We start from the raw sequence: 27,537 nt of genomic DNA on the forward strand, positions 1-27,537 counted from the left end.
GGGATATGTTTGCACCTAAGCATATGAAAAACTGAATGGAAGACTGGGTTTCTCAGATTGGATCATGATATCATTCCAAGTATATCTCCTATGTGTTCAATAGTTCAAATAATTAAATCTGAAAAAAAAAAGAATTTGGGATAAACATTCTATATCTTAAGACTTTCACTTTCTGGTAGAGGAATAACTAGAAAAATTTATGGCCAGATATATTTTTTTAATTCCTAGAAAGTATATTTATTTGTTTCTAGTTGAATCTTTGAGCCAACTATGTTTGGTGCCAGAGTCCTTTTAAATTCTCTGTATGTTCAATATTATCTCACTATCTCCTTATGTATCCCTTCTATCATTAATTTCTGTTTTTATGAATAATTTTAAATTTTGTTAGGAAGGTAAAATTATAGGCATCTGGGCTCTACTGACCATGCCACTTCCAACCAAGGTCATGGGTGACATGGGCACTACAGAGGCCTCATTGCAAATGTATGTAGTAGCTACACTTTAGGGTCTAATATATAAAGTTTTTTGGAGTCCTATACACCATTTTGGAGTTAGGGTTCTCAGATCTTTAGATACTACTTGTTAATTACTGCCAAGTTACTAAGGTAAGAGGATTCTTGAGCTGTCTCAGGAACATCAGGAAGATCCCCGAGGCTAGAAATAGGCATCTAGTACAAGGAATTTGACTTTAACCAGGGTGGTAGTTTTTTGACAGATGAGTATGATGAATGGCAACAGAGTTGAGAGAATATAAGGGGATAGTATAATGATCAGACAAAGAATTTACAGAGTAAGGGGAGAGAGGATACTGAGGAGACAATGGAGAATAAAAAGCTTATAGAAACAAAGGACTGAAGGTCCCTGTTGGGTCAAAAGATTTTGGAGACAAGGGTACCAGGAAAAGTTAAGTAGAAAGATGAGGTTTTAGTCACCTGGTAAAATTCATGAGGTAGAAATTATGGAACAGTTGCAGTTAATTATTAAAAAGTGATGTTGTAGGGGCCCCTGGGTGGCTCAGTCAGTTGAGTGATTGACTTCGGCTCAGGTCATGATCTCACAGTTTGTGGGTTCGAGCCCCACATTGGGTTCTGTGCTGACAGCTCAGAGCCTTAAGCCTGTTTCTGATTTTGTCTCCCTCTCTCTCTGCTCCTTCCCTGCTCTCTCTCTCTCTCCACTCAGTTTTAATAAATAAACATTAAACTTCTTTAAACAGTGGTGTTGCGTATGCCACACAAGTGGGTGAATAAAGTGGCATTGAGGTCAGTATCAGCAGACTAGAGGAATTTAAAGAACTCAAAGAAACAGAGTTGTATAAAGATCAGAATTTATATGTCAGAGAGTGTGATAGAGAGCCAAGAGTGAAAAATCTTTAATTTAGGGAATGATCTGAGCATATTGATTAGACATGAAACATTCAAGGCAGCTACTGCTGGGGTTGTTGCTGAGGCTAGGGAGAAATTATCTGTGTCTCCTTCTTCACCATTATAGATGAGAAAAGTAAGGCTGGAAAACCAGACGTTTATGCCAGTATGTGATCCAGGCCTCTCCCTAACTGATCCTTGATGATTGGAAAAGCCTAGGGAAATCACAGTCTTACACTAGTATATGGATTCACTCTTGACCTCTATTGTGGGTGGGTGAGATTATACCTGAAACCTTTAAATAGAGTTGAAACTTTGGGAGAAGGCAAATGTTATCATGAGATTTCCCTATTCATCCTGATAATGTGGCAGAAGGCCTAGGAAATGATGTTCATTGCTCTCAGGTAGAATTCCAAATTCCTTCGCATAACATGTGAGCCTTAATATCTGCTTCTCCAAGCATTCCCTCTCTGCCTTCTTCACTCAGTCCTGAAGCTCTACCTTATGCCCACAGAACTGTTTGTAGTTTCCCAAATATTTCAGGCTCTCACATGCCTCAGGGAATTTGCACTTGCTGTTTTCTTCTACATAGCATTTTCTTGGATTCTTCACCTAACAACTCTTTCTGTCCTTTCATGTCCTTCAGTTGAGATGAGGTAACCCCTGACAATGTTTGCATTTCTCTTCCTTCATTCTCCTCTTTTGTGGCACTTGTGACAGTGTCATGAATTTCTTGTTTACTTCTCATTATACATGAATGGCATTTTGTGAACTGAGAACTTCTCATTCACCCGTGCATTTTTAGTTCCTCCCACTGGGAGTAGCTTATAGCAAATGTTCATAAATATTGGTTACTATAAATATATTTAACTTCCAATAGTAATCTTCCTTAACTTTTGAAAACTTACAGTTCCAAAATTTCAGAGGTAATTCCCAGACATCTTACCTCTGCAAACCTACCATTGTTAGAATTCAACAGTGGCATTATTAAGATATGATAAGAGAGGAAAAAAAGTAAGTACAAACACATAAGTAATAGAGATTAAGAGACCATGATTGCCTGAAGCTCCAGGATTCATGTTAAGGATTGTTTTTAGCAAATTCATCAAATCTCCACACACTGACAAAGTGTGTGGTTTGAACATAAATGTCATTTTTCTTCACATGGAAATCTTCATTATTGCATGCACTTTAGATATTTGGAGTAAATGGATTTTCCTTCAAAATTAAAACTATGCTCAAAAAATTAAGGTTATTCTAGGTTCATATTATTATCTCTCTAATTATCTATATAATCCTTTTAGGATTTATGACTAAATCTAAGATTTTTGTAAGATTATAGAATTGGGACTATTTTTATCTATCATGTAATCCAACCATCATTGGAAGCTCATGCCTCCAAACATGAGGAATACTGAGGTTTTGCCTTAATGGTGGATTAGACTGTCAGCCTTCTCAGTTAATTTCAGTGGCTCTGAATATGAGGCTGGGCTCATGAATCCCAGAAATCCCACTTTTGAAAATCTTGTCTACTGAGTTAAAGCATTGTGTCTATAGGAATCTCCTATCCAATTCAAATGCTGTTAGGAAAGATAATCATTAGACACCTGGTCTATTATGGTGTCTTCCTTTCTACCAGGTCAGTCAGAAGGGAGGGAATTTAACACAAAAAAGAATTTAATGTAGATATGAAGAAATATGTTCCAAGGAGTTAAGTAGCTTACCTAAAGCTCTATACCTAGTAAGAACTAGAGTTAAGGTGTATATCCAGATTTGATTTCAAAGTCCACACTGTTTTCATTGCATAAACTTAATTAGAACACAGAGGTTGCTTATGGCAAGCATGTCAGGCAAGGTCCTGTATGAAGTTGGGCAGGGGGCAGGAAGGACATCTTTGGCTGCATGGGACAGGCAGCATCAGGAGGAAAAGACCAGAGAAATGGAAAACAGGAAGATATAATTTCAGCCTTTATCATGCTTTTGCTTAGATCCTCAGAATTAACCAGAAAAAGGGAAAACCATGTTTTTCTTGCAGCTACTGGTCTAGCCTTCTGAATGCTATTTCTTTCCTGGGGATTAAAGAACATGGCTACATGCCAAGCCATGTATCTCTCCTGCTTATCTATCCCGAATTCTCTTCCCTGGCTGAGATACAGTGAGGAGGTGGATTGATTTTGGCTCAGATTTTCATCTTGGTCATTCAACCTACATTCAGCAAGTGGCATTATTTTACTCCTGGAGGCAGAGAGACTGTCCCTCCCTGGAGGACAGTTGACTAAGTGTGGAGAGACTGTTTGTAGGCATCCCTTCCCTTGTCTGGGTTTGTTTTACATAATAGCATGCCACAGCTCTTCAAGAAACAATGCAAGAACTGCCCTGGTTTCCCTTCTTGTGACATGTAGAGAGGAAACATAAGTACTGGGAAAATGCTGCTGCTCCAAGCTCAGCTCCAAGCAGGCAGATAATCAATTTTCTCCAACACCAAGTTCCTTTCTCTCCTCTCTTCTCCCTCTTACGCCACATTACACATAGTAGCCTATGACAGAGGATCACTAATAGCTCCCAGTTCTCTGGGAGGAAGGTTAAGAAGTGAGGGGTTTACGTTCTTCATTTCTAAGATGCAGGTTTTGAACAAGTTGATATATAGAATTGAATATTTTTGTGGTCTTGGTTATTGTGTTATTTTGCCAGGGTATGCAGCAAAAAATATGTGCAACACTTTTAATGGAAATTTGCCATGGAAATTGAGAATCAAGCTCCTGGAATTCCATATTTTAGATTGGATGTATCATTTTTAACCCTGAGCTTCAGTTACAGCTGGATTAGATTATCTTTGAGATGTCTTCTAGTTCTAAAGTCTAAGCTATATGCATTCTCTCTTTCTATTAGTACATATTTCACTTACTTTGTAATAATTTTTAAAGTAATTCCTCTAGAACTAGAAACAAAGAGAATTTGTTTGCATTCTGTTCTTTATCAGTGTCTTTTCTTAAAAAGAACAGTGGTCAGACTCTGTAGAGGAGCAATGAGGGGGTACATGGAATGTTTATGTCACCACATTTTTTTATGTCTTTCTACAAAAGATGAGCTGTAGAGGACACCTTTGAACCCTGTAGTAAGTGTTCTTTTGTTTCAGAGATTTTAATTTGGTAACAGCCAAAAATAAGTAGTAAAGGAGTAGCCCTAAAATATCCAAAATATGGTAAAAGTGTAGTCCTAAACAAGTTTTCACTTTGTCTCAGTATTGCCCAATAATATAAAGCCTTTTATAAAAAAAGGCTTTCCTACTAAAAATGTTCTAGGCTCATTGGATAGTGAGGTCAAAAGGCAGTTGGGGTCTTTGGGCAGTTAGTGAACCCCTTTCCATCTGCATATCCAGCTCCTGGCCATGGGGGGCTCTCTCAGTTCAGGTCTTTGGTAGTTCATTTTGGCCAAAGTCAGTTAAAGATTGCTATTCCCTATCAAAAATTTAGGGTGCTCATAAAATCCGAAACAGTTTTTAAATTCACACAGTCTCAGTTACGCTACTAGGAAATCAAGGCTCTAATTTACTTCAGATGTATCCTGCACTCAGTTATACATTTTTAATTTCATATTTGAAAGTTAAATATCAACATTTCTTTAAAAAGTAACCATTGTTCTTTGAAAACACATCTACCCCTAAGTTCCATTTCAAGAAATGTTTTCTTTAGCTTTTGTAGAGATGGCTCTAACTAAGCTCTGAGCACTCTGTGCATGTACACGACCCTGAACTCTTCACACTCATTTTGGATTTCTCACATAGATTATTATAGTCATCAAAACAATCAAATCAACCTTGATTGAATGACTGTTAGGGCATGATGTTTCCTATTTTCAGACTGTTCTAGTTTCTTGTACTTGATTATTCTGCTCCCATAATGAGCCCTGGTGATATCAGATTTAGCTTGTCCCTCATTGGGAGCTGTGTTAATAGTGGCTGCCTCACGTAATTTCTAAATTGGGCTCATCTCATTGTGTTGTATTTTTATGATCTTACATGAAAAGAATCTGCCTTGGAAGTAAAACTTACCCCAATAAATTTTGGTGTGAGTCTGCATGAAATGGTAGACTTCATATTCATGCAAAGAATGACTGGGGATGCCTGCTTTCCTTACCTTATATTTAGTCAGCACAGCTCTTAGATCATTCTTTATTCAAGTATATTAAAGTCAATCTGTAATAATTATGAAAATAGATGTATATGTTTACTAAGTATAGTTTAATACTTCACTTTTCTAAAATGCCTTGGTACAATATATTTGATATAATTTAGTATGCCTGAGAAGTTTGACCAATTTTTTGTATTTGTTTTACTTTTCCAATTTTTATCTGTCTTTTGAGGGTCTAAGCTTGTCATGTGCATCTAGGTGTGTGTGTGTGTGTGTGTGTGTGTGTTTTAGCAAAATTTTTCTGCTTCTAGCTTCTCTGGTATTTAACTCTTGAGAAGAATTGGAGATATATTTGACATTCATGTTGATGTATAACATAGATGTGTTATTTTAGCAGGCTGGTTCCTATTCCTTCTCTTAATTGTATGACTAGTATAAGAGTATGTCTTCAATAATTCCGTTTGAGATACACATTTAATTACTAATTAAATTAAAATTTTTTAGCTTAAAAAAAAGATAAGCATGGAGGGGGGCACTTGTGAGGATGAGCACTGGGTGTTATATGGAAACCAACCTGACAATGAAAAAAAAAAAGGAAATAAAGAAACTGAGCAAATACAAAAAAAAAAAAGAACTATATGTAAGCTTCATGAATTTGAATTTGAGGCAGGTTGCAGATTGTTCACCAAATGGCAAACAAGTGAGGGATCTCTTTTTGCAGAGTCAAAGGTCTTAAAACATAACCAAGAGTATCTTTCCTACCACTGTAAAGATTAAATATACTTGTATTTAGCTTAAAGCATCTGTTTTCAACTCTTTAATATCCTATAGCTTGAAAACTGGGTTTCAAAAATTTTCTAAGTACCTTTACATGCCACCAAATCCAATATGTTGTCAAAGAATTGATTGGGCCAAAGGAGCTATAGATTAACATTAATAAATTCTACGAAGTGCACATCCTTTAAAAGCTGGTGGAAAAAAAAGAGTGATTTTTTTTCTTCCTGCCAAGGAGGTTATAGAAGGGAAGCAAGGGATCTCAATTCGCCATTATTTAAACACCAGATTCCAAGTAGGCAACAATTTTATTAATATCAACATCAAATTCTCCTTGAGAAATCTCTTGTGATCGGCTGACAAGAAGTTGTTGCCTCAATGATGAGACAACAATAGTGCGTGGCAAATAACAGCCATCTACAATTAATATTTTTTCTTCTTATTTGTAAATCATAAAAGCAGTTACTCCACAGAAAGAATTGGTTAACTCTGAAGTTTATTTAGGAACTTAAGCAAGGGAAAGGAGAGAAAAGAACCTCTAATTAAATCCTTAATACATAAAACCATACATCAATTTCACAACTCAAAGTTTAGTTATTCAAATGACAGAATTAATGAAAAGAAAGCTCTTGAGGGTAAATTGAGAGACCTAGCTTCTGGTGAAAGTTCTGTGGTGTAACCTTTGGCAAGCTCTGGTATTCCTCAGAGTTTTACTTTCTCATCTGAAAAGTGAAGAAACTGGCCTGATCTCTAAATTCTCTTTTAGCTATGATACCCTAGGATCAAATCCAAATTCTAATTCAGCAATGAAAGTACTGAAAACTCCCTATATAATGAGGCCAAAGACACTTTCAGTTTTGGTGAGCAGAGCATTACACCATTGTTCTTGATGCTAATTAGACATCGAATACCATCTGTGAAAATAAAACAAGTGCCAACTTAAAAAAAAGGAAAAGACTTGGAGCGCCTTTAATAATCTCTTGTATCAATTCTGCAATAGCAGAAGCCACATAGGAGGCTGATACCCACATACCGTGGTTCACATGATTTCTCTCCCAGAACATTTGCTCCCAGAGGTCCATTTTGCTCAAAAACACAATTGGTTATCTTCCCTGTGGACAGAGAATGCTGAGCATCAATCCTGTGATCTAGACTGTCTTCATAAAGTGAAAGAGACACAACACTCCATTGGAATCAGGTTGATGCTAGAATTTATTCTCTGACATATAAAGCAAAAAAGCCTTGAGATATGAATCCCAGTATAATCAGAAAATGGTTGTGGTTGCATGCTTTTTCAAATCTTTATATTACTTTCTTTTATTTATTTTTTTAAATGTTTTATTTATTTCTGAGACAGAGAGAAAGAGAGAGAGACTGAGCAGGGGAGGGTCAGATAGAGAGGGAGACACAGAATCCGAAACAGGCTCCAGGCTCTGAGCTAGTTGTCAGCTCAGAGCCCAATTCGGGGCTCGAACCCACAAACCGTGAGATCATGACCTGAGCTGAAGTCAGATGCTTAACTGACTGAGCCACCCATGCACCCCTATTACTTTCCATTATTAATCAAGTGACAACAAGGGCTTTCTGGTGTATAAAAGTAGATGACTAATAGTTGAGTAGAGGCAGGACACATGTCATCCCACCAGCCCTGGGGTGGAGTCTTCAGTGGGTAGTGTCACATATTGACTACAAGGCCTGCTGACCCCTGGTAGGGGCATTCTTATATCCTGGTATACTGTGCCCTTCTTAAGTTTTAAGTCTGTGGTAGAATCTTTTCAGGGGAAGGAAGACGATAGTGTTCTGCTCTCTTGTCTTTGACTCCAAGGCCATCACATGGCTAGAAAAGAGGTTCTGTCAGGTGTACAGCTATAGAATTCTTACATTTAAAACCAGAGGAGGAAGGAATGGGACTAAGATTTGACTTCCTAATGGTGGAGAAAAACGATGTTTATTGTAGATACAAATCAAAACAAACAGCTCTGATATAAACTAGTTTCTGAAGGTCATAAGACCCTCTGTTATCAGTGAAAACATTAGGAAAAGGAAAAAAAATGATAATAAAGTTCAGTAACATTTATTAAGACCTATGATGCCTCAGTCCCTGTTATAAACACTCTACAGCAATCATTCCACTTAACTTTCACTAGAATTCTAGTAGGTAAGGAAGACTATTAGCCCTGTTCTCCATGTGTTAAAGCTGAGACCAGACAAGTTAAGAAACCTGCTTGAGGTTATAGAGCAAATTAATGTCAAACTAGGAAATAGCCGGTTTTTATTTTATTTTTTGTCAAATATCTCATTTCTTCATTTTTCATAAATTTTAGAACTCCTGATGGTGAAATTTGAGTATATGATTCAACTATACAGATTTAAATATCCCCTAATAATAAACTTAATATTAAAATAATAATTAATGTTTTATGTAAGGTCTCCACAAGACCCATTATCTAATTGAATTAGTTTTATTTTTCAAAAAGACAAAAAAAAAAAAAAAAACAGAAAGGAAAATGGATTTACCGAAGGTCACATAGAAGATCATAAACAGGCAGGAATTAGAGTATAGGTCTGCTGACTTTGAGTCCAGTACTTCCCCTACCAGAATAAAGCTTCCTTTTTCAGAGAAGTTGAGTGTTTTAGAACTCTATGTAGTTTGATATAATTTACAGAGTTTTAAAAAATATATTAGTAATAATTTTTAACAGACATCTTAAAAATTGTCTTGAATATCACAAAATGTAAAACTTCCTCAGTGAGAGAATATCAGCACGGGTTGGGGGTGGAATGCTTTAAAATTGACTGCTTGGGCATAGAACAAAGAGCAAGTGAGGTCAAGTATTTAAGCTTATAATTTTGCAGAGTATCCCCAGGAGTGATTTGACATCTTGGGGAACATTTTGTGATTTGACCTTTTGCAACCATTGCCTGCAGTTGCCTGAGTTTGGATGTTCTTTTTCCAGCTGCTTTCAAAGCTGTTTTAGAAAGCTTGGTGTTCTGATAACATTAGGTTTCTCAACTGCTCTGGAGTCTTTTCTTTAAGAAAATGTCAGTGCCTGGATTAGATTAATCAGGTCTGGCTTCAAACACAAAATTATGCCAGGCCCATCAAATGAATAAAAACAAGAAATTACAGTGTTTCTACTGACATGTTTATTTCACCAGAACAGTTTTCTGGGTTTGAATTAAAGTCATTAAAACCTTTTCCTCTTTGTGTCCTGATTTTGAAATCATTTGTGAGATACATTCATAAATCCAACAGATAGAATTCTAATACCATCTTTATTGCTGGTAGCATTGATTTGGAAGATAAGTTTGAAATCACAGTTGGGATTCTTACTAATTTCTCATACAAATCTAACTTTGGCATTACCCAACTCAGAAGATAAGTTGGTGTACAAGACCAATTACTTAGCCAGCTTATAATAGCTGGCTGGCAACAATTGGGTACCTAAAGTAGGGACTGAGTGAACAAACCTCTAGATTAACCTCTAAAAATTAGTTCTTGGCTTGACTTAGGAGACCTTACCAAATGGAGAACAGGTGCAAGAAATTATTAGCTCTATCCAGTAAGGAAACACCTAAACAAGCATGTATCTCAGTTTTGCCCATCAGACAACAGAATGAATGAAGCAGAAGAAAGGGTGGAATCTTTTTCTTCCAGTGTTTTTGAAAAGGGTGGAAATTCCTATTTAATAGGTGAGGGAAAATAGAGGAAACTATGACTGCCCATGGCTTAAGACTCCATTCTTCACAAACAGAACTGTGGCTTTGCCTTTCATATTGGGAAATCTTGCTTCTTTCTGCGGGTCACAAATAGAATTTGTATTCTATTCCTCTGTGAAGTGTAGTATCATCATGTATATGTCAGGATGGCAAAATGTAACATATTGACACCTTTGCTGTGGCCCTGGGATTAGGACTATGACAAATCAATTACAACCTCTAATTACAAGTAGCATAAAGTCCTTCCTCATTGAGCACTTAACCTGTGGTTGACTGGAAGTAAACAACTGCTATTCTTCTTAGATTTCTCAACTATCCAGTGATACTTTTATTAAGCCAGTTTAATTTTCTTATTCAAGTTGACAGATTTAACTATACTGTAGTATGTGCTTCTTACGGGTATCTCTCTCCTGAGCTGTTGACAATATTTCCAGTCAGCAGATTAGAGCCATGAGAGCTGCGTGGAACATGAATTCACATTTTAAAATCTCCCCTACAATGGGACTTCTCAAAGAGATAAATTAGGAGATCCGATCGTGTCACAGTAATACTCCACACAGGAGTAACCAGATATAAAAAGATATTTTGTCACCTTTGACTACCAAGCCATTGATAAATAATCCATACTTCAGTTTCAAGTTGAACAGATGATTTTTGTGACATATATCTGTGACCTATGTTAAGACGATGGTATTAATGATTTTCATGGGTACGCTGATGTTCATATACACAAGAATGAGACTGAATGCCTTACTATTATTCCTGATGGTTGCAAGTAGTCTTTTAACAAAGGATAAAAAATAAATATATCACCTCAAGAGGAAGCTTACTTACCAATTTCATAGAAGCTATTTTGCAAAACAACGGTTGCTGAAATATTACAAAGCAATTAGCAATGGTGTTTTTCACAACAGCCTTAGCAATAGGTATGATTATGTCTATTTTACTGGGAGAATGTAAGCGACTGGTCCTTATCTCTGCACTTTGTTAGTGCCAATACTAGTAACTTGAAATCTGGGACTGTATTCAGTATATTTCCTGCTACCACAACCTATACTGCACTTACATAAAACATGTTTTAGTATCTAGTCAGATGTCTGTAGGAGTTAGATTTAATTATGTTGAGAAATTGCATTCTTTTTGGATGGATCAAAGTGGCAAATACATTTATTTGTATCTTCAGCTTTAGAATTCTGAGCCAGAGTTGTTTTATTTGTATAAATCCCAAGGTGAATTTATTTGCTACATTGTTGGAATTTGATAATGGACCCAAAAGAATGAATTGCATTACAAAAGGTCACAATGAGCTAAGAAACTGTGGTGGCTTCTTCAGAAGGTAGGGAAGAGAAGTGGTTTACACTAGTAAAGAGAATTTTCTAGGACAGAAATACAGAGAACTGAGATAGTAGCAAACATTTAGGTTCACTGGGTGAACCTAGAGAAAACCACTCATCTCTGGAAGGTTTATAAATATTAAGCTTCCTTCTATCTAAAGCTGTTCTTCAGGAGGAAATCTCTATTAAAGTTTCTAACCTCCTAAAAGTAATTTGCCTATCATATAAGGTTCAAGAGAAAATGAAAGGAATTTTTCTCTTTGTGGTTGGGGGCCCGCAGTTATCCAAACCAGCTTTCTGTATTAACTACATTCAATAAGTGCTTGACTTCCTATTTGTGTGTTTACTTTTTACTTTATTTCAATGATCCTAGCTATTGGCTCAATACCTCAAATGAACAGGCTGTTTACTATAAAAGAGTGTTGCTTTGGGAGGCAGAAGTCCAGGGTCTGCCACTAGATAGCTCTGTTTTCTTGGATAAAACACGGAATTTCTTTGATGAATCTCAGTTGCCCAATCTTTAAGAGGAAAAAATTGGTTGATATAGATAAATTCTTGGGCCCTTCCTAAGCAGTTCTCTTTTGGACGTTGAGTACTATTTCTTCTATGCTTACATATCCCAGAATGGTGTTAATAATATTACATAGATTATGCTATTTGGTACTAGTAAATGATATTAATGGACCATTTATTATGTGCCAGGAATTATTATCAGACACTTTACATGCATTAACTCATTTGGTTCACAATAACTGTATGAGGTGAATTTTCTTATTATCCCTAATTTATACATAAGGAACTTGATAGAGAGTTAAGGCACTTTCCCCAAATCACACAACCAGTTAGTGACAGTCTAGGACATTTGAATCAAGCCAGTCTGACATCACAGTCCTTGTAGCACACATTGTTGATGCCCCCTCCTTCCCATCTTCTCTGAAATGGTGTACCCATCCTCCAGGTGCTGGATGGGTTGCCTGCTGACAACCTACCACTGTTCCTTCTCTATAGAATTGCCTTAGACCAAAATAGAACCATCTTAACCAGAAGATTATAACCATTCCACTTCAGGCTACAGAGTACAGATGACTGCTGCTCCTGTGTCAAGGTGGCACTAACTCTGTGGTGCGCTTTGTTCCAGAATCTCCTAGAAGCTTTCCTCCTTAAGCTGAAACAAATCTATGCTTAGCTTCCTCCCACCCCCCACTGCCAGTTCTTGCTTCCTTCTCTCACTCCACTTTTTCTAAAAGTTAAAACCACAAGTCACTCACCCCGGCAGGAATTCTTGACTCTATTGACTCTACCTCTGCTTCTGGGGAATCTAACTTGAAGTACCTGGTCTTCACTACAATCCTATGCTCTCTTTGCTCAGTGGAGAAGTCAGATGAGGTCTTTAAAAGATAGATTTAGCTTAGAAAAAATTTAAAAAATTATAAATTATACTTTTAATTTTCCATTGTAATTTTTCAAATTGCTATTTTTTCAGCATGTGAGTTTAAAGAAATAATAGACAAAATAAAAATGGTGAAGTTTAGAAATGAAAACACACCATTAGACTTAATAGAGAAAACTGATCTGTTTCAACAGCCAAAGCCCTTTGTTTTCTTCTCTCATTAATTGGATCTGGCTGAGAAACTCAAATCACCAATTGATTTTTTTAATAAGCATAATGCGGTCACTCTAAAATAACTGATTTCCTGCCCCTTTTTCTTCTTGGCAAGCAGTTAAGATTGCTAACAGCTCACTGTGACCTTATATTCACATTCTGGGGATTAAGTTCAGCAAGGTATCCACCAAAAATATTTCCAGAAGCAATCATTTCTAAAATCTTTAAAATGATTTTAAATGATTTCATTTTAATACTTAAAATGAAAGTTTAATATTTTAAAAGCTCATGGTGATCTCTGCCTTGTTCTTAAATGTTTTTGGTATAGAGTTCACACAAGATTTTCTGCATGGCTTTCAAAGCTAAAACATTTATTCATTTAACAAAAAATTGTTGAACTCCTTCTGTGTACCAGGCACTATACTAGATGCTGTGACTAAAATAGGTAAGTAGGTATACCTACTTCCCTCATGGAACTAGTGAACTAATTATAGATTGTAATCCAACATTCACACCAATCATATATTTTGAATTGTGATCAGGTCTCTCATTGTCATATATACTATGAGGTTTTACTGAAGACATTAGCTCTATTAAGGGTTTCTTTGATGATGGGATAATTTAATGGACATTTGAATAAAGAATGGAGAAATTAAATAAAATAGGGATATTATTTTAGCCAAGAGAATCAGCATGTGAAAATATCCTAAGGCAAGAAGTAGCATGGCCATTTAAGGAATCATAAGAACCCCAGCTGGAGTATAGGAATTCTTTTTAAGATAAGGTTAGAGGCTAGAGTCAGGGGAAAGACCATACAAAGTCTTAAAGGACAATTTAAAGGATTTTAGTGTATAATGATATCAATGAACACTTATTGAAGGGTTTAGAGGAATGTAGATGTGTGTGACATGATCAAAGGAACAGGAAGTATTCCAAAAATTGGAGGTAACATAGGGCAAATGAAGACACAAGAACGAGTAGTACCCCTTGGCAGAGTAGAAAGTAAATCAGGTTGGGTGGGTTTTAAATGGAGAGATGAAAAATGGTATGAGATACAGCTGGGATTATTCAGTGTGGATCAAGGTAAAATGGACCAGAAGCACATGTTACCTTGTATATTAAGCAGTATGGATTGTATACTGAGACACATGAAGGGAATGGCATAGCAGAAATAAATTTTAGAAAGATTGGCCTAAACTAGCACTGTCCAACTGAGTTTTCCAAAATGAAGTAGCTTTTCTATAATCTGTACTATCACAACTACAGTTGTGTAACTGTATGTAATTACTGAGCACTTGAAATGCCCTTCATGAACTGGGGGAATAGATTTTTGAATTTTGTTTAAGTCTAGTCATAGTACAGAGCATGTGTGTGTGGTAGTGTTGGGAGATTTGGGAACTGGGAATGAGGAAAAGGAGCAAGGAGATGAGCTAGGAATCATAGACAGAGGAGGTCAGAAAGAATAAAGACAGAAAAATCATAGAAGTGTGAAGTGAAAAATATTTAATTTACTTTGTCTAGGGCTTAATGAACATGAAGGGAATAATGAGAAAGGTTTAGGTTAAATTCAGATTACAGTCTCCCATGCCAGACTAAGGGGTCTGGACTTTCTATGAGGAGGAACATGGATCTCTTTAAGGCTTCCAAAGATTAGAATTATTTATGCAGAACTCTCAGAAATTTTCTTGCCAGAAACTCAATTATGGTATTGAAGCGGCACCTGAGTAATGCAGTCAATTGAACATCCAAGTCTTGATTTAGGCTCAGGTCATGATCTCATGGTTGATGAGATGGAGTCCCATTTTGGGCTCCATGCTGACAACACAGAGCTTGCTTGGGGTTATCTCTTTCCCTCTCTCTCTCTCTGACCCTCCCCTGGAGGAAAGTACACTCTCCCAAAATAAATAAATAAATTTTAAAAAATCATGGTATGTTATCATGTATATATTTTGTTAGAGCCCTTTGCCATTGAATAGTAATGCTATATCCATAGGTCTTTCTTAGTCTGAGGAGTCTTTGAAGGCAAGGATTACAGTTTAGCCATGTTTCCCTTTCCCTGACCCCACAGGATCTAGTTGCTGGAAGAATGTTGAATGCAATTCCAGGAGAGTTAATAGGAGCTTCAGCCATCATAGGGAATGGTGGGCAGGTGATGGGTCCAGAAACACATGGGAAGGGCATGTATAGAAGTTAGCAGCTATTTGCCATTTAAATGTGAAAGTCATCACTTCCCCACAATGCTCTAGACTCCATAAACTCAGGGACTATGATTCTGCCCAAGGAGTAGGTATTCTACTCATTCTTTTGAGCACACAACAAACCTGGAGAAAACTTCATGCCATTTCAAAGGCAATATTAACAAAGCATATTGGGGGGGGGCAGTGTTTATTATAGATATCGTGAAGTTAAATATGTTTTTAAAAAGATATTTCCAGGTTACGTTTCAAAAAATCAAGTATACCCCCTCCTAGAGTGTGCAGCTCTCTTTGTTTACATCTTGTCTATACTGGAAATTATTTGTTCCCCAATGTAATGGGCTGAAAATAAAATGGTTTTACTTGGCATTTCACTGATCACTACCAAAGGTGAGAATCTTCATGTATCCGTTGATTCACCATTCATTTGTTTGACCTAGTTAAAAATTTGGGTTTCTTTTCTCAATGATTAATGGGAATTATTTATTTATTGGTGATATTAGCCTTTGGTTTCTGATTTTGGTGATAGATTATTCAATTATGGTATTTTGCCTTTTAAAATTACGAAAAGCATTCTTTAAAAAAATGTTAAGCTGTCTATGTATGTATGTATGCATGTATGTATGTATCTCTGTCTGTCTGTCTGTCTGTCTATCTGTCTATCTATCTATCTATCTATCTATCTATCTATCTATCAGTAAACTCTACCCCCAACCTGGGACTCAAACTCACAGCCCCAAGATCAAGAGTCCCATTGTTCCACCAGCTGAGTCAGCCAGACACTCCTAAAGCTTTCTTTATAATACAGGAGTTCTAACTTCAAAAAAAAAAAAAAATTAATGCTTTATTTTTGAGAGACAGAGGAAGAGAGAGACAAAGCATGAGCAGGGTAGAGAGAGACAGAGAGGGAGACACGGAATCTGAAGCAGGCTCTAAGCTCTGAACTGTCAGCACAGAGCCCCACACGGAGCTTGAACCCATTAACTGTGAGATCATGACATAAGCCAAAGGCAGATGCTTAAGTGACTGAGCCACCCAGGTGCCCCATGAGTTCTAACTTTTACATGCTAAATGTGTAAATTTTTTCCATTATGCTTTTTAGGTTTTATGCCTTTTCCACAGTAAGACTATAGAGATACTCTCTTGTAGTTTTTCCTTGTGTAGAATTTATATTCATGTTTGGATCTTCAGTCTATTTTAAATTTATTTTTGTGAGGTGATGTACAGATCTAATTTAAAAAATCCCCAAATAAAAATGTAGCCAACCAACTCTCCTTCTTTCCTGTGGTCAAAAGCAATGGCAGAGAAGGATACCACAGATTCAAGTATATAATGAAGGGTGATAGAGTTAAATCTAATGCATTATCTCAATACATGTCTAGATCTGAATTGTAGTCAGAAGAAAATTTTCTTGTCCCCACTTAATCTATTTAATTTAGAATCAGTTATGAGATTCCATTGGTCTTAATCTTCACATTCCCTAATAGAATGCTCTATACATATCAGTGATTCAAAATGTTTGTTGATTTAAAGAAAAGAATGTAAAGAAAAGCATAGCACTAATTATGCCTTCAAGTCAATCTAGTAGAATAATATATACTCTATTCAATGATATTTAAGTGGAGTAAGAGTCATGAGTGAGGAACAAAGTGAAGTCTTTGTTTTATTCACTGTCCTGACAAGGTGTTGGTGATGTTGAGATATTATATGCAAATCATTCAGTCCCAGTCTCTCTATATAGTAGGTCCTCATTACTGTATGGTAGGTAACCAGAAAATACTGTTTTCATTATTTCAGGTGTTCATTGGGGTGGAAGACTTTTCTACCATGGAATCTTTAAGGTTTTAGAAAATAGTTTTGTATATGAAATAAATCCTAAACACCCTAATAAACACTGAATTTTAAAGGTTTAATATGGTTAACAACATAGTTTAAAAAAATGGAATTCATTGTTAATTGACATTGATAGTTGCTTGCTAAAACCAAACATAAGAAGCTTATAAAAAACTAAAGAAAGAATGGACCCTTAGTGGATGTTGTTCAAATCCTGTCCTCTCTTTTCAATCATAGCTTGTGTCTATTATATTCTAAATTAGGACAAAAACAAGGACTTAACTAATTTATAAAATGCTATGACTTTAAGTATCATATGTTAGAATAAATCAATAGAAGAAATATATTTGAAGTGGCTGAAATAACCACTTTTGACTTGGTTGGCATTTAAACCTTTTGGGTTTAGGAATCACTGATGTGGCACTTTCAGGGGATTTGATTTTATAGGCTCCTTGGCCCAGAGTTTTTAAAAATACAAAAAGGGATGTGGCCTTAGAGATAAGACAGACATCAAGCTGTCACTGTGAAGCTGCTTTGCTTTTAAATGGCCTGTTCCCAAGTTTGAATTCATAATCTACTGGTAGAAAAGCTTTGGATTTGCTGGCAAAGATGAAAGATGCTCAGAAGCTATTACCTTAAAATAGAAATTGATAGATAAATAGGCTATGGAAGTTTAGATTAGGACCCAAAGGGAAGTGGAGAATTGAGTTGAGATAATTATCTTGTTAACTTGAGACAAAATTAAAGTTCACCTTTAAAAGAATCAGATCATTAAGGCCAAAGTGTAGATTCTCATTCACTTACATGATAAGAAGTAAAACGAAGTTACTAAAATTGTCTAGATTTATTTAAAATATTATAATTTATAAAGTCTCACTTAAACACATGTTTAAAATATGCAGAAAACTCTCAAGGACTCTGAAAAGAGGGAGAAATAGTACCACTGAATATTATTATTTAAAAAGAAAACCTCTCCTTGTTTTTCCTGTCTAACATATGAGAACTTGCATTTGCCTTTGATATTCTGATCAAAGAGGAAAGAAAAAGACAGACATTACTAGGATAATCTCAAATTAAATGTCTTTACTCCACAATCATAGCCTGTGTCTATTATATTCTAAACTAGAAAAGCAGAGACCAAACTAACTTATGAAATACCATGACTTTAGAGAGCTTAAGTCGTCCAGATAAATAAACATAGAGAAGAATAAACTATTCAAGACCTACTTAATACCAATGAGATATCCCTACCTTTATGTTTTCAGGGATAGTTGCTAAAAATGGTTACTTGTTGATCTCTGAGAGGAAACTCAAGGCCAAATGGAAGTTGAATTTCCCAGTTAGTGTCTGGGTCACTATCACTGCCTTAACCAAGCCTGACTTGGGCAAATAAGGGTACATCAATCCACCAACAGGCAGTGTTAGGAGGTTTCATAACCCCACTTAAGGGAGAGTCATTACTCCCTGGAGAAGTAACAAAGAGGGCTTCCTGTCTCATCAGCTTGGAAGGGTATAGAATCACGCTTGCAACTGGGATGGAAGACCTGGACTGAGGACTGATAACTCACTCTGCTAAATCAATTGTTTCTGTCAGAGGCTTCTACAGTACTTGATTTTCAAATCAAATCTAAATCTCCTAAATAAGTAGAAAACATTGGCACAAAGCCAAATAATTAAACCAAAATGCAGGATTTGGATTTTGTTCTTTATGTATTCTATGACAAATTATAATTTAGTAAAGAAAAAAAATACAACATTTGAGAAGTGGTCTCATGTTCATCTCACATTGCAAGAGCAGACAGTCTTTGAAACTAATATTCTCTGAGAGTATAAAGAAAATGTATAGTAACTAAAATATGCTTCCATAGTATAATCTAGTTAAACCATTTTAATTCCCTAAAATTTCACTTGGAATCATACAAAACATAAAACATGAAATTTTCAAAGCAATGCATGCAAAATGATTTAAAAAGAAAAAAAAGAGAGAGAGACTTCACAGGTGCCTGGGTGGCTCAGTCAGCTGAGCATTCGACTTTTGATTTCCACCCAGGTCATGGTCTCACGGTTTGTGAGTTTGAGCCCTGGGTTGGTTCTGAGCTGACAGGGCAGAGCCTGCTTGGGATTCTCTCACTCTTTCTCTGCCTCTTTCCTGCTTGGGGGCGCTCCTTCTCTCTCTGGAAATAAATAAATGTTTTCTTAAAAAAATAAATAAAAATTAGAGACTTCAAATTGTGTCACATTAAATTGTTCTTATGCATAGCCATATGGTTATTCTTTGATTCCCCTATTACTCTACTCTCAGGATTATTTACATAAACTCCTTTTTTAACCCAATGTTCCAGAATATAGGTTTTTGTGTTTTCCCCCCTCTATGTTTAAATTTATAAATGATAAAATTTATCATTTTTTCTTTTGATCATTTATTGAACAAATGTTACTGAATACCTATTTGGAGTCAAATAGGATGTGAGTACTGGTAGTGTAATGGTATGCTAAAATAGGCACTCTTTGTGAACTTGTGCAGATAAATTCTACTAGGACAGATATTATAAAAATAGACACGCAAATGAATGAGAAATTAAGAATTGCAGTGTTATGAAGGAAAGCCATATGTTTCAATGAAACATGATAAAAATGTCTCAGCATAGAAATTTGGTTATAAACTGAGTAAAATAGACATTTACTGGCGTCAACCACCAGCATATTCTCCTGTGGCTTGTATAGAAAAAGGTTCTGAGAATAAGAGGAAGTTGTTACAAACCTTAGGGTTCAATATAGGCACTGTTTCCTTCCTTCCCCCCCGCCCAAGCAAAAAGTTTTATATTGTATATATTTAAGTAAGCAGACAAGGTGCCATCAAGAAACACCTGAAGGAAGAAAATACTGTCAATATGCTCAAAAAGTTTCTTTTCATCTCATAGTCACAATACTTATGAAAGGATCAGAAATCAGCTTAATCTGAGTTTTTGTTTGCTTGTGTTTTAACTCAAATGGACAGAAGATAGTTTTCAAATACCCCTTGTACAGAACTCTTAAATGTGTGAACATGGAAATTCAGTATATGCTTATTTTCAAATGCTTTGCAGATTTTTACTGAAATATAATTGACATAAAATAATCTATTGGTTTTAGGTATACATCATTGTGATTTGATATTTTTATACATTGCAAAATGATCTCCATGATACATCTAGTTACCATTTGTTACCATACAAAAGTATTACAATACTATTGACTACGTCCCTATGGCTTATTTATTTTATAACTAGAAGTTTGTACCTCTTAATCACCATTACCTATTTCACCTACCCCCAACCCCTCCCCAGTCTGGTAATAAAGTTTGTTTCCTGTATCTATGAATCTGTTTCTGTTCTGTTTTTTAGTTTGCACATCTAAGTGAAATTTGTCTTTTTCTGACTATTTTGCTTAGCATTATACCCTCTAGACTCATCCATGGTACCACAAATGGCAAGATTTAATTATGTTTTTATGGTGGAGTAATATTCTATTGTATATATATTACATCTTTATCAATTTATCTGTGGATGGACACTAAAGTTGCTTCTGCATCTTAACTATTGTAAATGATGTGGCAATAAATATAGGAATTAATATATTTCTTCAAATTGGTGTTTTTGTTTCCTTTTGGTAAAAAGAAATAGAATTGCTGGATTGTATGATATTTCTATTATTAATTTTTTGAGGAACTTCCATACTGTTTCCCATATTGACTGCACCGAATAATTTTCTCAGCAACAGCAAACAAGGGTGATTGCCTTTTCTCCACATCCTTTCTAATAACTTATTTTTTTTGTCTTTTTGATAATAGCAAGTCTGACAGGTATGAAGTGGTGTGTGACTGAGGTTTTGATTTGCATTTCCCTGATGATTAGTGATGTTGAGCATCTTTTCTTATGCCTCTTGGCATTTGTAGGTCTTCTTTAGAAAAAATGCCTTTTCAAGTACCACTCATTTTTAATTGGATTTTTTAATATTATGTAAGTTCTTTATATATTTTGGATATTAACCTCTTATCAAATATATCATTTGAAAACATCTTCTATTCAGCAGGTTGCCTTTTCATTTTGCTGATGCTTTCCTTCACTGTGCAAAAGCTTTTCAGTTTGGAATAATCTCATTTGTTTTAGTTCTTGTTTTCCTTGCCTGAGACTGGTCCAAAAATATGTTATTTAGACTGATGTTGAAGCGCTTACTGCGTATGTTTTCTTCTAGGAGTTTTATGGTATCAGGTCTTACATTCAAGTCTTTAAACCATTTTGAATTTATTTTTGTATATAGTATAAGGCATTCATCCAGTTTCATTCTTTTGCATGTAGCTGTCTGATTTTCCCAACACTATTTATTGGAGACCTCTTTGCCTCCTTTGTCATTGACTAATTGACCATATCAGCATGGGTTTATTGCTGGGCTTCCATTCTATTTAAAAGCATTCCATTCTAAATGCTTTTTAAGTTTAATAAGGTTTAGCATGGTGCTATCTTTTTTCTGTTCCAGGAGATTATGTGGTCATGTCTGTCTACTTTGACCTGAGCAGAAGAATGGGATACTTCACCATCCAGACCTACATCCCCTGCACGCTCATCGTTGTCCTATCCTGGGTATCTTTCTGGATCAATAAGGATGCTGTGCCAGCCAGAACTTCTTTAGGTAAGACACATTTCTTTGTGTTTTAGTGTTTCAGTAACCAATATCAATAATCTTCATTCCCCTTTCTAAGTTGATTTGCTTTTACTTCTGTCAGCAATTACATAGAAATGCTGTTACATTATGTTATATTATGTTATGTCATGTCATGTCACATTAAGAGAGAGACAGAGAGTGGGGTGCCTGTGTTGCTCAGTTGGTTAAGCATCTGACTTCAGCTCAGGTCATGATCTCACAGTTCGTGGGTTTGATCCCCATGTCAGGCTCTGTGCTGACAGCTCAGAGCCTGGAGCCTGTCTTTGGATTCTGTGTCTCCCTCTCTCTCTGCCCCTGCTGCACTCAGGCTCTGTCTCTCTCTGTCTCTCTCTCTCTTTCTCTCAAAAATAAATAAACATTAAAAAAATTTTAAATCTTTAAAAAAAGAGGAAGAGAGAGAGTGTGTGAGCAGGAGATGGAGAGAGAGAATCTAAACCAGGCTCCTCACTCAACAGAGAGCCTGATGCAGGGCTCTCAATCTCATGACCCTGAGATCATGACCTGAGTGAAATCAAGAGTCGAACACTTACCTGACTGAGCTACCCAGGTGCCCCTATTATTTCATTTTGAAGAAAACTAGCATTATAAAAAGTGTTTAAAAGTTTTCTTGTTCTAGTTTTCCTTAATCACCATCATTGGCTTTCTTTGGTAAATTTTCTTAATAAATTTCAGTTAACTAGGGAAAAATCATACTTATAATTTCAACAGACTTTTGTTTTGGTCTGGGCAGTTATATTTTGGGGCTGCTCACACAAGCTCATAAGAGCTCATTGTGTTCCCAAATGTTGTATTGAGAGATATCACATTGGTAGACTGAAGCCAGCCAAGGTGAAAGTATTAACATCATGGAAATAGGCAAACACTAAATATCAGGACTGCCTTTTTTCTCCAGTAAACTGTTACACATTTACCAGCACAGACTGATGTCTATTAATTTCAACACCCATAATTATCATAATGACATCTGAAGACATACACAGTAATTGGGCCTATGTACAAGAACCACTGAAATTACTGTTTTTGAAAAAATACCTGTGACATTTTCAGAACACTACCATTCACCCCCCCCTCCCCGCACACACACTTTTAAGATTATTTGAGATTGCTCAATGTATTATATATGGTGATACTTACCTTGAATTTTCATATATTTTTCCTCATATGAGGAAGAAGTTTCACATAGATTATTACAAAGCCACAGACTCAGAAGGACATTGGAGTCTAGGTCCATGAATGATATTTTCATACTGCATAAAATTCCTTAAGTAAGAATAAAGCTGTTGAATGATTAATTATAAGATCACAATCCTCTTTTATCAGTTATGTGAAAACTAGAACCACATCTGTTGCTTACTCTTTAGAGAGTCAATATAATTGCAATATATATTGCAGGAGTCAGGAGCTTGGGTTTTAAAATCCAATAAACCTGGATTTCAACCCACATGTATGATATAGCCTTAGGAATGCTCCTTAATTTGTATTAATCACAGTTTCTTCAAATGTAGAACATATATCATTTTCTGCCCCTAACTTGTAGGGTTTTATTAGGTTACATATTCTATGTAACACATAATGAAATGTGGCCTAGTAAGGCCTTAGAAATGTTAGCAACTACACTTGACCCTTGAGTAGTGTGAGGGTTAAGGGCTCTGACTCCACTTGTGCAGTCAAAAATCCATGTATAACTTTTAACTCCCCCAAAACTTAAGTCCTAATAGCCTACTGTTGACTGGAAGGCTTACCAGTAACACATATATTATATGTTACATAATCTATGTACTGTATGTTCTTACAATAAACTAAGGTAGAGAAAAGCAAATGCTATTAAGAAAATCATAAGAGAAAACACATTACTGTGCTGTTTTTATTGAAAAAATCTGAATATAAGTGGACCCATGTAGCTCAAACCCATGTAGCTCAAGGGGCAACTATATAGTCATTTTCAGACAAAATGATCTGTACCAGGTTATTAAAACTGAGGGCAACAGACGTATGGGAAGAAGACATCATTTGCATATTTTGCCTCGTCCAAACCTAATTTAGTCTCCCATCTGTTTCAAAATAATTTTATTTTTCTTTTATATGCAGTACTTTGTTACAAGTCCTATTCAGTAATTATAAGTTCTTGTCTAATACTTCAAGCTGAAACAAATCCAAACTATATTGAGCCTATTACTTTAGGACCATTACTTGTCACTGTGAGTAGAATCCACTTCATTACATGCTCACAAGTCTGTCTCTCACAACAGAATGTAAATGGTTTTTTTCATTCTCAGTATAGTGCCTGGTGCATAGCTGGTACCTCAGTGATTATTCAAGTAATGTATGCTCTTATGAATGGATGGAACAAATGCATTAACGCATTCCAGTCTACCTATATCAAAGATATTTTAAGGAAAAGCTTTTAAATCAATCTCCTCTCTTGAAGTCCAGATTTTTTGCTGGTCAAAACCCCTCTTAAGACCATTTTGTAATTCATTTCAACCACCCATTAAGTGAATGCTCATTGGCAAAGCACCATGGTAGGAAAAGGGATCAAGGTGAGTGAGGTAAGGAATGAGGGAGGAGCCCCTGAACAAATAGCAGGTAGGTGTTCCTATTTGTTGATCTTTGACAAGTCATGCATGTTTCATATAGCACCCATGCCTTTTCTGCTCTTCACAACTGGATATAGAAGTTGAAATGATAATAAAAATTATCATCACATATTTTAGGGGTAAGAAAGCAGAGGTGCTGCAATGTTAAATGATAGTCACAAAGTCACAGGGCCAGCAGATAGTACATCTGTCTGCACCTTAGCTAATGGGACCTATATTTGCTCTGTGTGTGAGGCCTTGAATGCCTTAGTGGGGAAAGGTGGGCCAGCTGAGCAGACACGGTTTCTCTGTATTAACTTTGCTGTCTTCCCTAGATCTAGAACTTCTTAAATTTAACTGCACATTTAAATCACCAAGGTGCCATTAAAAGTACAGCCGCCTCAGTCCAATCACAGGAGATGTAGATTTCATTTTTGAAACCATGACCTGGGTGTCAGGATTAAAAAGCAATCTCCCAGGTGATTCAAATGTGCAATCATATTACCTTTTCCAGTGTTTATAGAGTTAAACCAGATGACTCTGAACCCATGCAGACCTTAAGTTTCTTGCCACAGAATAGTGATAGTCAAGTTGTTTAATAAGTAAGATAAATATATCTGTATATTTATCAGTAGCAGACTCTGGCTGCTTTTTGAGTTGAGACCACAAGAGCATCAGAAGCAGTCATCTTGGAGCTTGTAACATTTGAACGTAGTTTGGTGCACAGGTGGTAGCTGGTAAGCCTTAATCATGGTTTAATGACGACGGATGAAACCGTAAAAATACCAGTTGGTAATTTTCACCTGAGTAATCTGAGGTGAGGTAACATGCCTGAAGAGCTTACTTGATGCCAAGACTGGAGGAATTGATAAAAGCTATGGATATTTTTCATCTACCCCAGGTAAGAGAAATCTAATTCTTTTTTAGGCAAAACTGGACTTACAAACCACCCCCAGCTGTTGTTGTTAGTTGGTGAATCAGTTAAAACTACACTTGTGTGCCACTCATTGTTCTCTTCCCTGTTCTCTTCTTCAGCTCCCAGCTGAAACTTGAAAATATGATGAAGCGGTTTTTTTAAAATTTTTTTAATGTTTTATTTTTGAGAGACAGAGAAAGAAAGAGTATGAGCAGAGGAAGGGCAGAGAGAGGGAGGCGAGGGGCTCGAACCCACTAACTGTGAGATCATAACCTGAGCCAAAGTCAGACCCTCGACCAAATGGGCCAGCCAGGCACCCGAAGCAGTTTAAGATTCTTCTTTTAAATGGCTGTGATGAACTTCCATGTAGCCTAAATAACATCATCCCAACTTGTTTGATAAGTTTTTAACTTACATGTCAGACCTGTCAGTTTTCTGAAGTGAATTTATCTATAGTATCTACAATAAATACTGATATTTTCACTCCTTCATAGGTCAAGTGTGGCTTGAGGCCTGAATGTGAAGGGAAAGCCAAGGTCCCAATTTAGTTTTTAAATTCTCCTCCCTCAAATACCAACTGTAATTAAGTATAGTGAAGAACTTCTACATGAATTAATGCATAGACAACTAAAATGAAGCTTTTTTAGTTTGAGAAGCAGACTGTTATTCTCTAAAATAAATACCTTACATTTATTGATACCTTACTAGAAATTGACACTTAATGAACATTACTTAATCTTCATGAGAATACTATGAGGTCAGCCCCTCTTCACACCATCCCAGTTTGTAGAGGAGAAACTTGGCCAATCCTGACGTTCCACCATGGCAATATGGAAGACCCAGAGTCCACATCAACCCAAATTAGGCATAGCCCCCTGAGTGTCTCGTGCTTCATGCTGCGTATTAGTACATATTCATAGAGAGAGGGAATATAACAATATGAGTCAGAGCATAGCATTTTATTTATTTTTAATTTTTTAAATGTTTTACTTTTTTTTTTTTTTTTTGGAGGGAGAGCAAGCAAGCGAGAGAGGGATTGCATGAGCAGGGGAGGGACAGAGAGAAGAAGAGTAAGACATAGAATTTGAAGCAGACTTCAGGCTCTGAGCTGTCAGCACAGAGCCCAATGCAGGGCTTGAACCCACAGACTGCAAGATGATGATCTGAGCCAAACTCACTTAACCAACGGAGCCCCCAGAGCATAGTGTTTTATCTTAGAGTCCATAGGCTTGTATCTCATCTCATCTCATCTCTGTCACTTACTACATTGGACAATTTCCTTAATTTTTCTGTGTTCACTTTTTTTCACCTACAAAAGTAAAAAAGATAACAGTGATAATTCTCATTGTGAGGATAGTACATCAAGTGCCTGACACAGTACCTGACCAAAGAAAGAGATCCATAAATGTTAGCTGCTGTTACATGCAGTTAAAACTATCTCCCCCAAGTCATCAGTATGGATTCCTATTTTTAAATGTAGGGTAACTGTCTCTGTCCTTTCATGTATATACTATTCATTGATTGCTTCATTTATGCATTCAAAAAATATTTTATTAAGTCCAAGAACTACAGTTTTCCATGAAATCACAAAGGACATTAAGATAGAGGTTTTTTCTGTTGTCACAGAGTATACAGACTGGGTTATTCCAAAATAATAATATTGGAAAGAGGCTATGATTGTAGTTTATAACTGCAGTTCCCCTTATTGTCCCTCCCCTCTGTGAAAAGCTACTCTTTTCTGTGAAAAGCTACTCTTTTCTGGGAAGTGATTTCAACCAGCACAAATCTTTCCCCTCTTGGGAATTTCATAACAGAAAATCCAGAGGAAACTTGATTTTAACTAAGAGATAATGACCCAAGAGAGCCATATGGTTCTTGTGGCTTATTTATTCTATAATTGGAAGTTTGTACTTAATCCCCTTCACCTGTTTTGCCTATACTCCTCCCCACCTCCCCTCTGACAAATACCAGTTTGTTCTCATGAGTGTTGCTATTCTTGTTGTTGCTAGCTCATTCGTACATTTGTTTTTAGATCCCACATAAAAGTGAAATCATGGCATTTGTCTTTGTCTGATTTATTTCCCTTAGCATAATACCCTCTAGGGTCATACATATTGTCACAAAAGGAAAGATTTTATTTCCTTGTAGCTGAGGAATAGTCCATGGTGTGTATATACCATGCTGTCTTTATCCACTCATCTATCAGTGGACATTTGAGTTTCTCTCATGTCATGGCTATTCTAAATGCCACTGCCATAACCATAGGGGTGCATATATGTTTTTGAATTAGTGTTTCCATTTTTTTCTGGTAAATGCCCAGAAGTGGAATTACTGGATCATGTAGTACTTCTATTTTTAGTTTCTTGAAGAACCTCCATACTGTTTTCCAGAGTG

General features: G+C 36.2%; 1 protein-coding gene across 2 annotated transcripts in view; it reads left to right on the plus strand.

Moving 5' to 3' along the window:
• The window catches only part of GABRG2 (gamma-aminobutyric acid type A receptor subunit gamma2), a 108,550-nt gene that overhangs the window by 69,163 nt on the left and 11,850 nt on the right, over positions 1-27,537 (plus strand). For both annotated transcript variants that reach the window (XM_077780763.1, XM_077780764.1), the window contains exon 7: positions 21,466-21,618. In XM_077780763.1, coding sequence (XP_077636889.1) covers positions 21,466-21,618 — 153 coding nt within the window. The remainder of the gene's footprint in view (positions 1-21,465; positions 21,619-27,537) is intronic.

The sequence above is a fragment of the Crocuta crocuta genome, unplaced genomic scaffold (genome assembly GCF_008692635.1).
Source record: "Crocuta crocuta isolate KB4526 unplaced genomic scaffold, BGI_CrCroc_1.0 scaffold343, whole genome shotgun sequence".
NCBI lineage: Eukaryota > Metazoa > Chordata > Mammalia > Carnivora > Hyaenidae > Crocuta > Crocuta crocuta.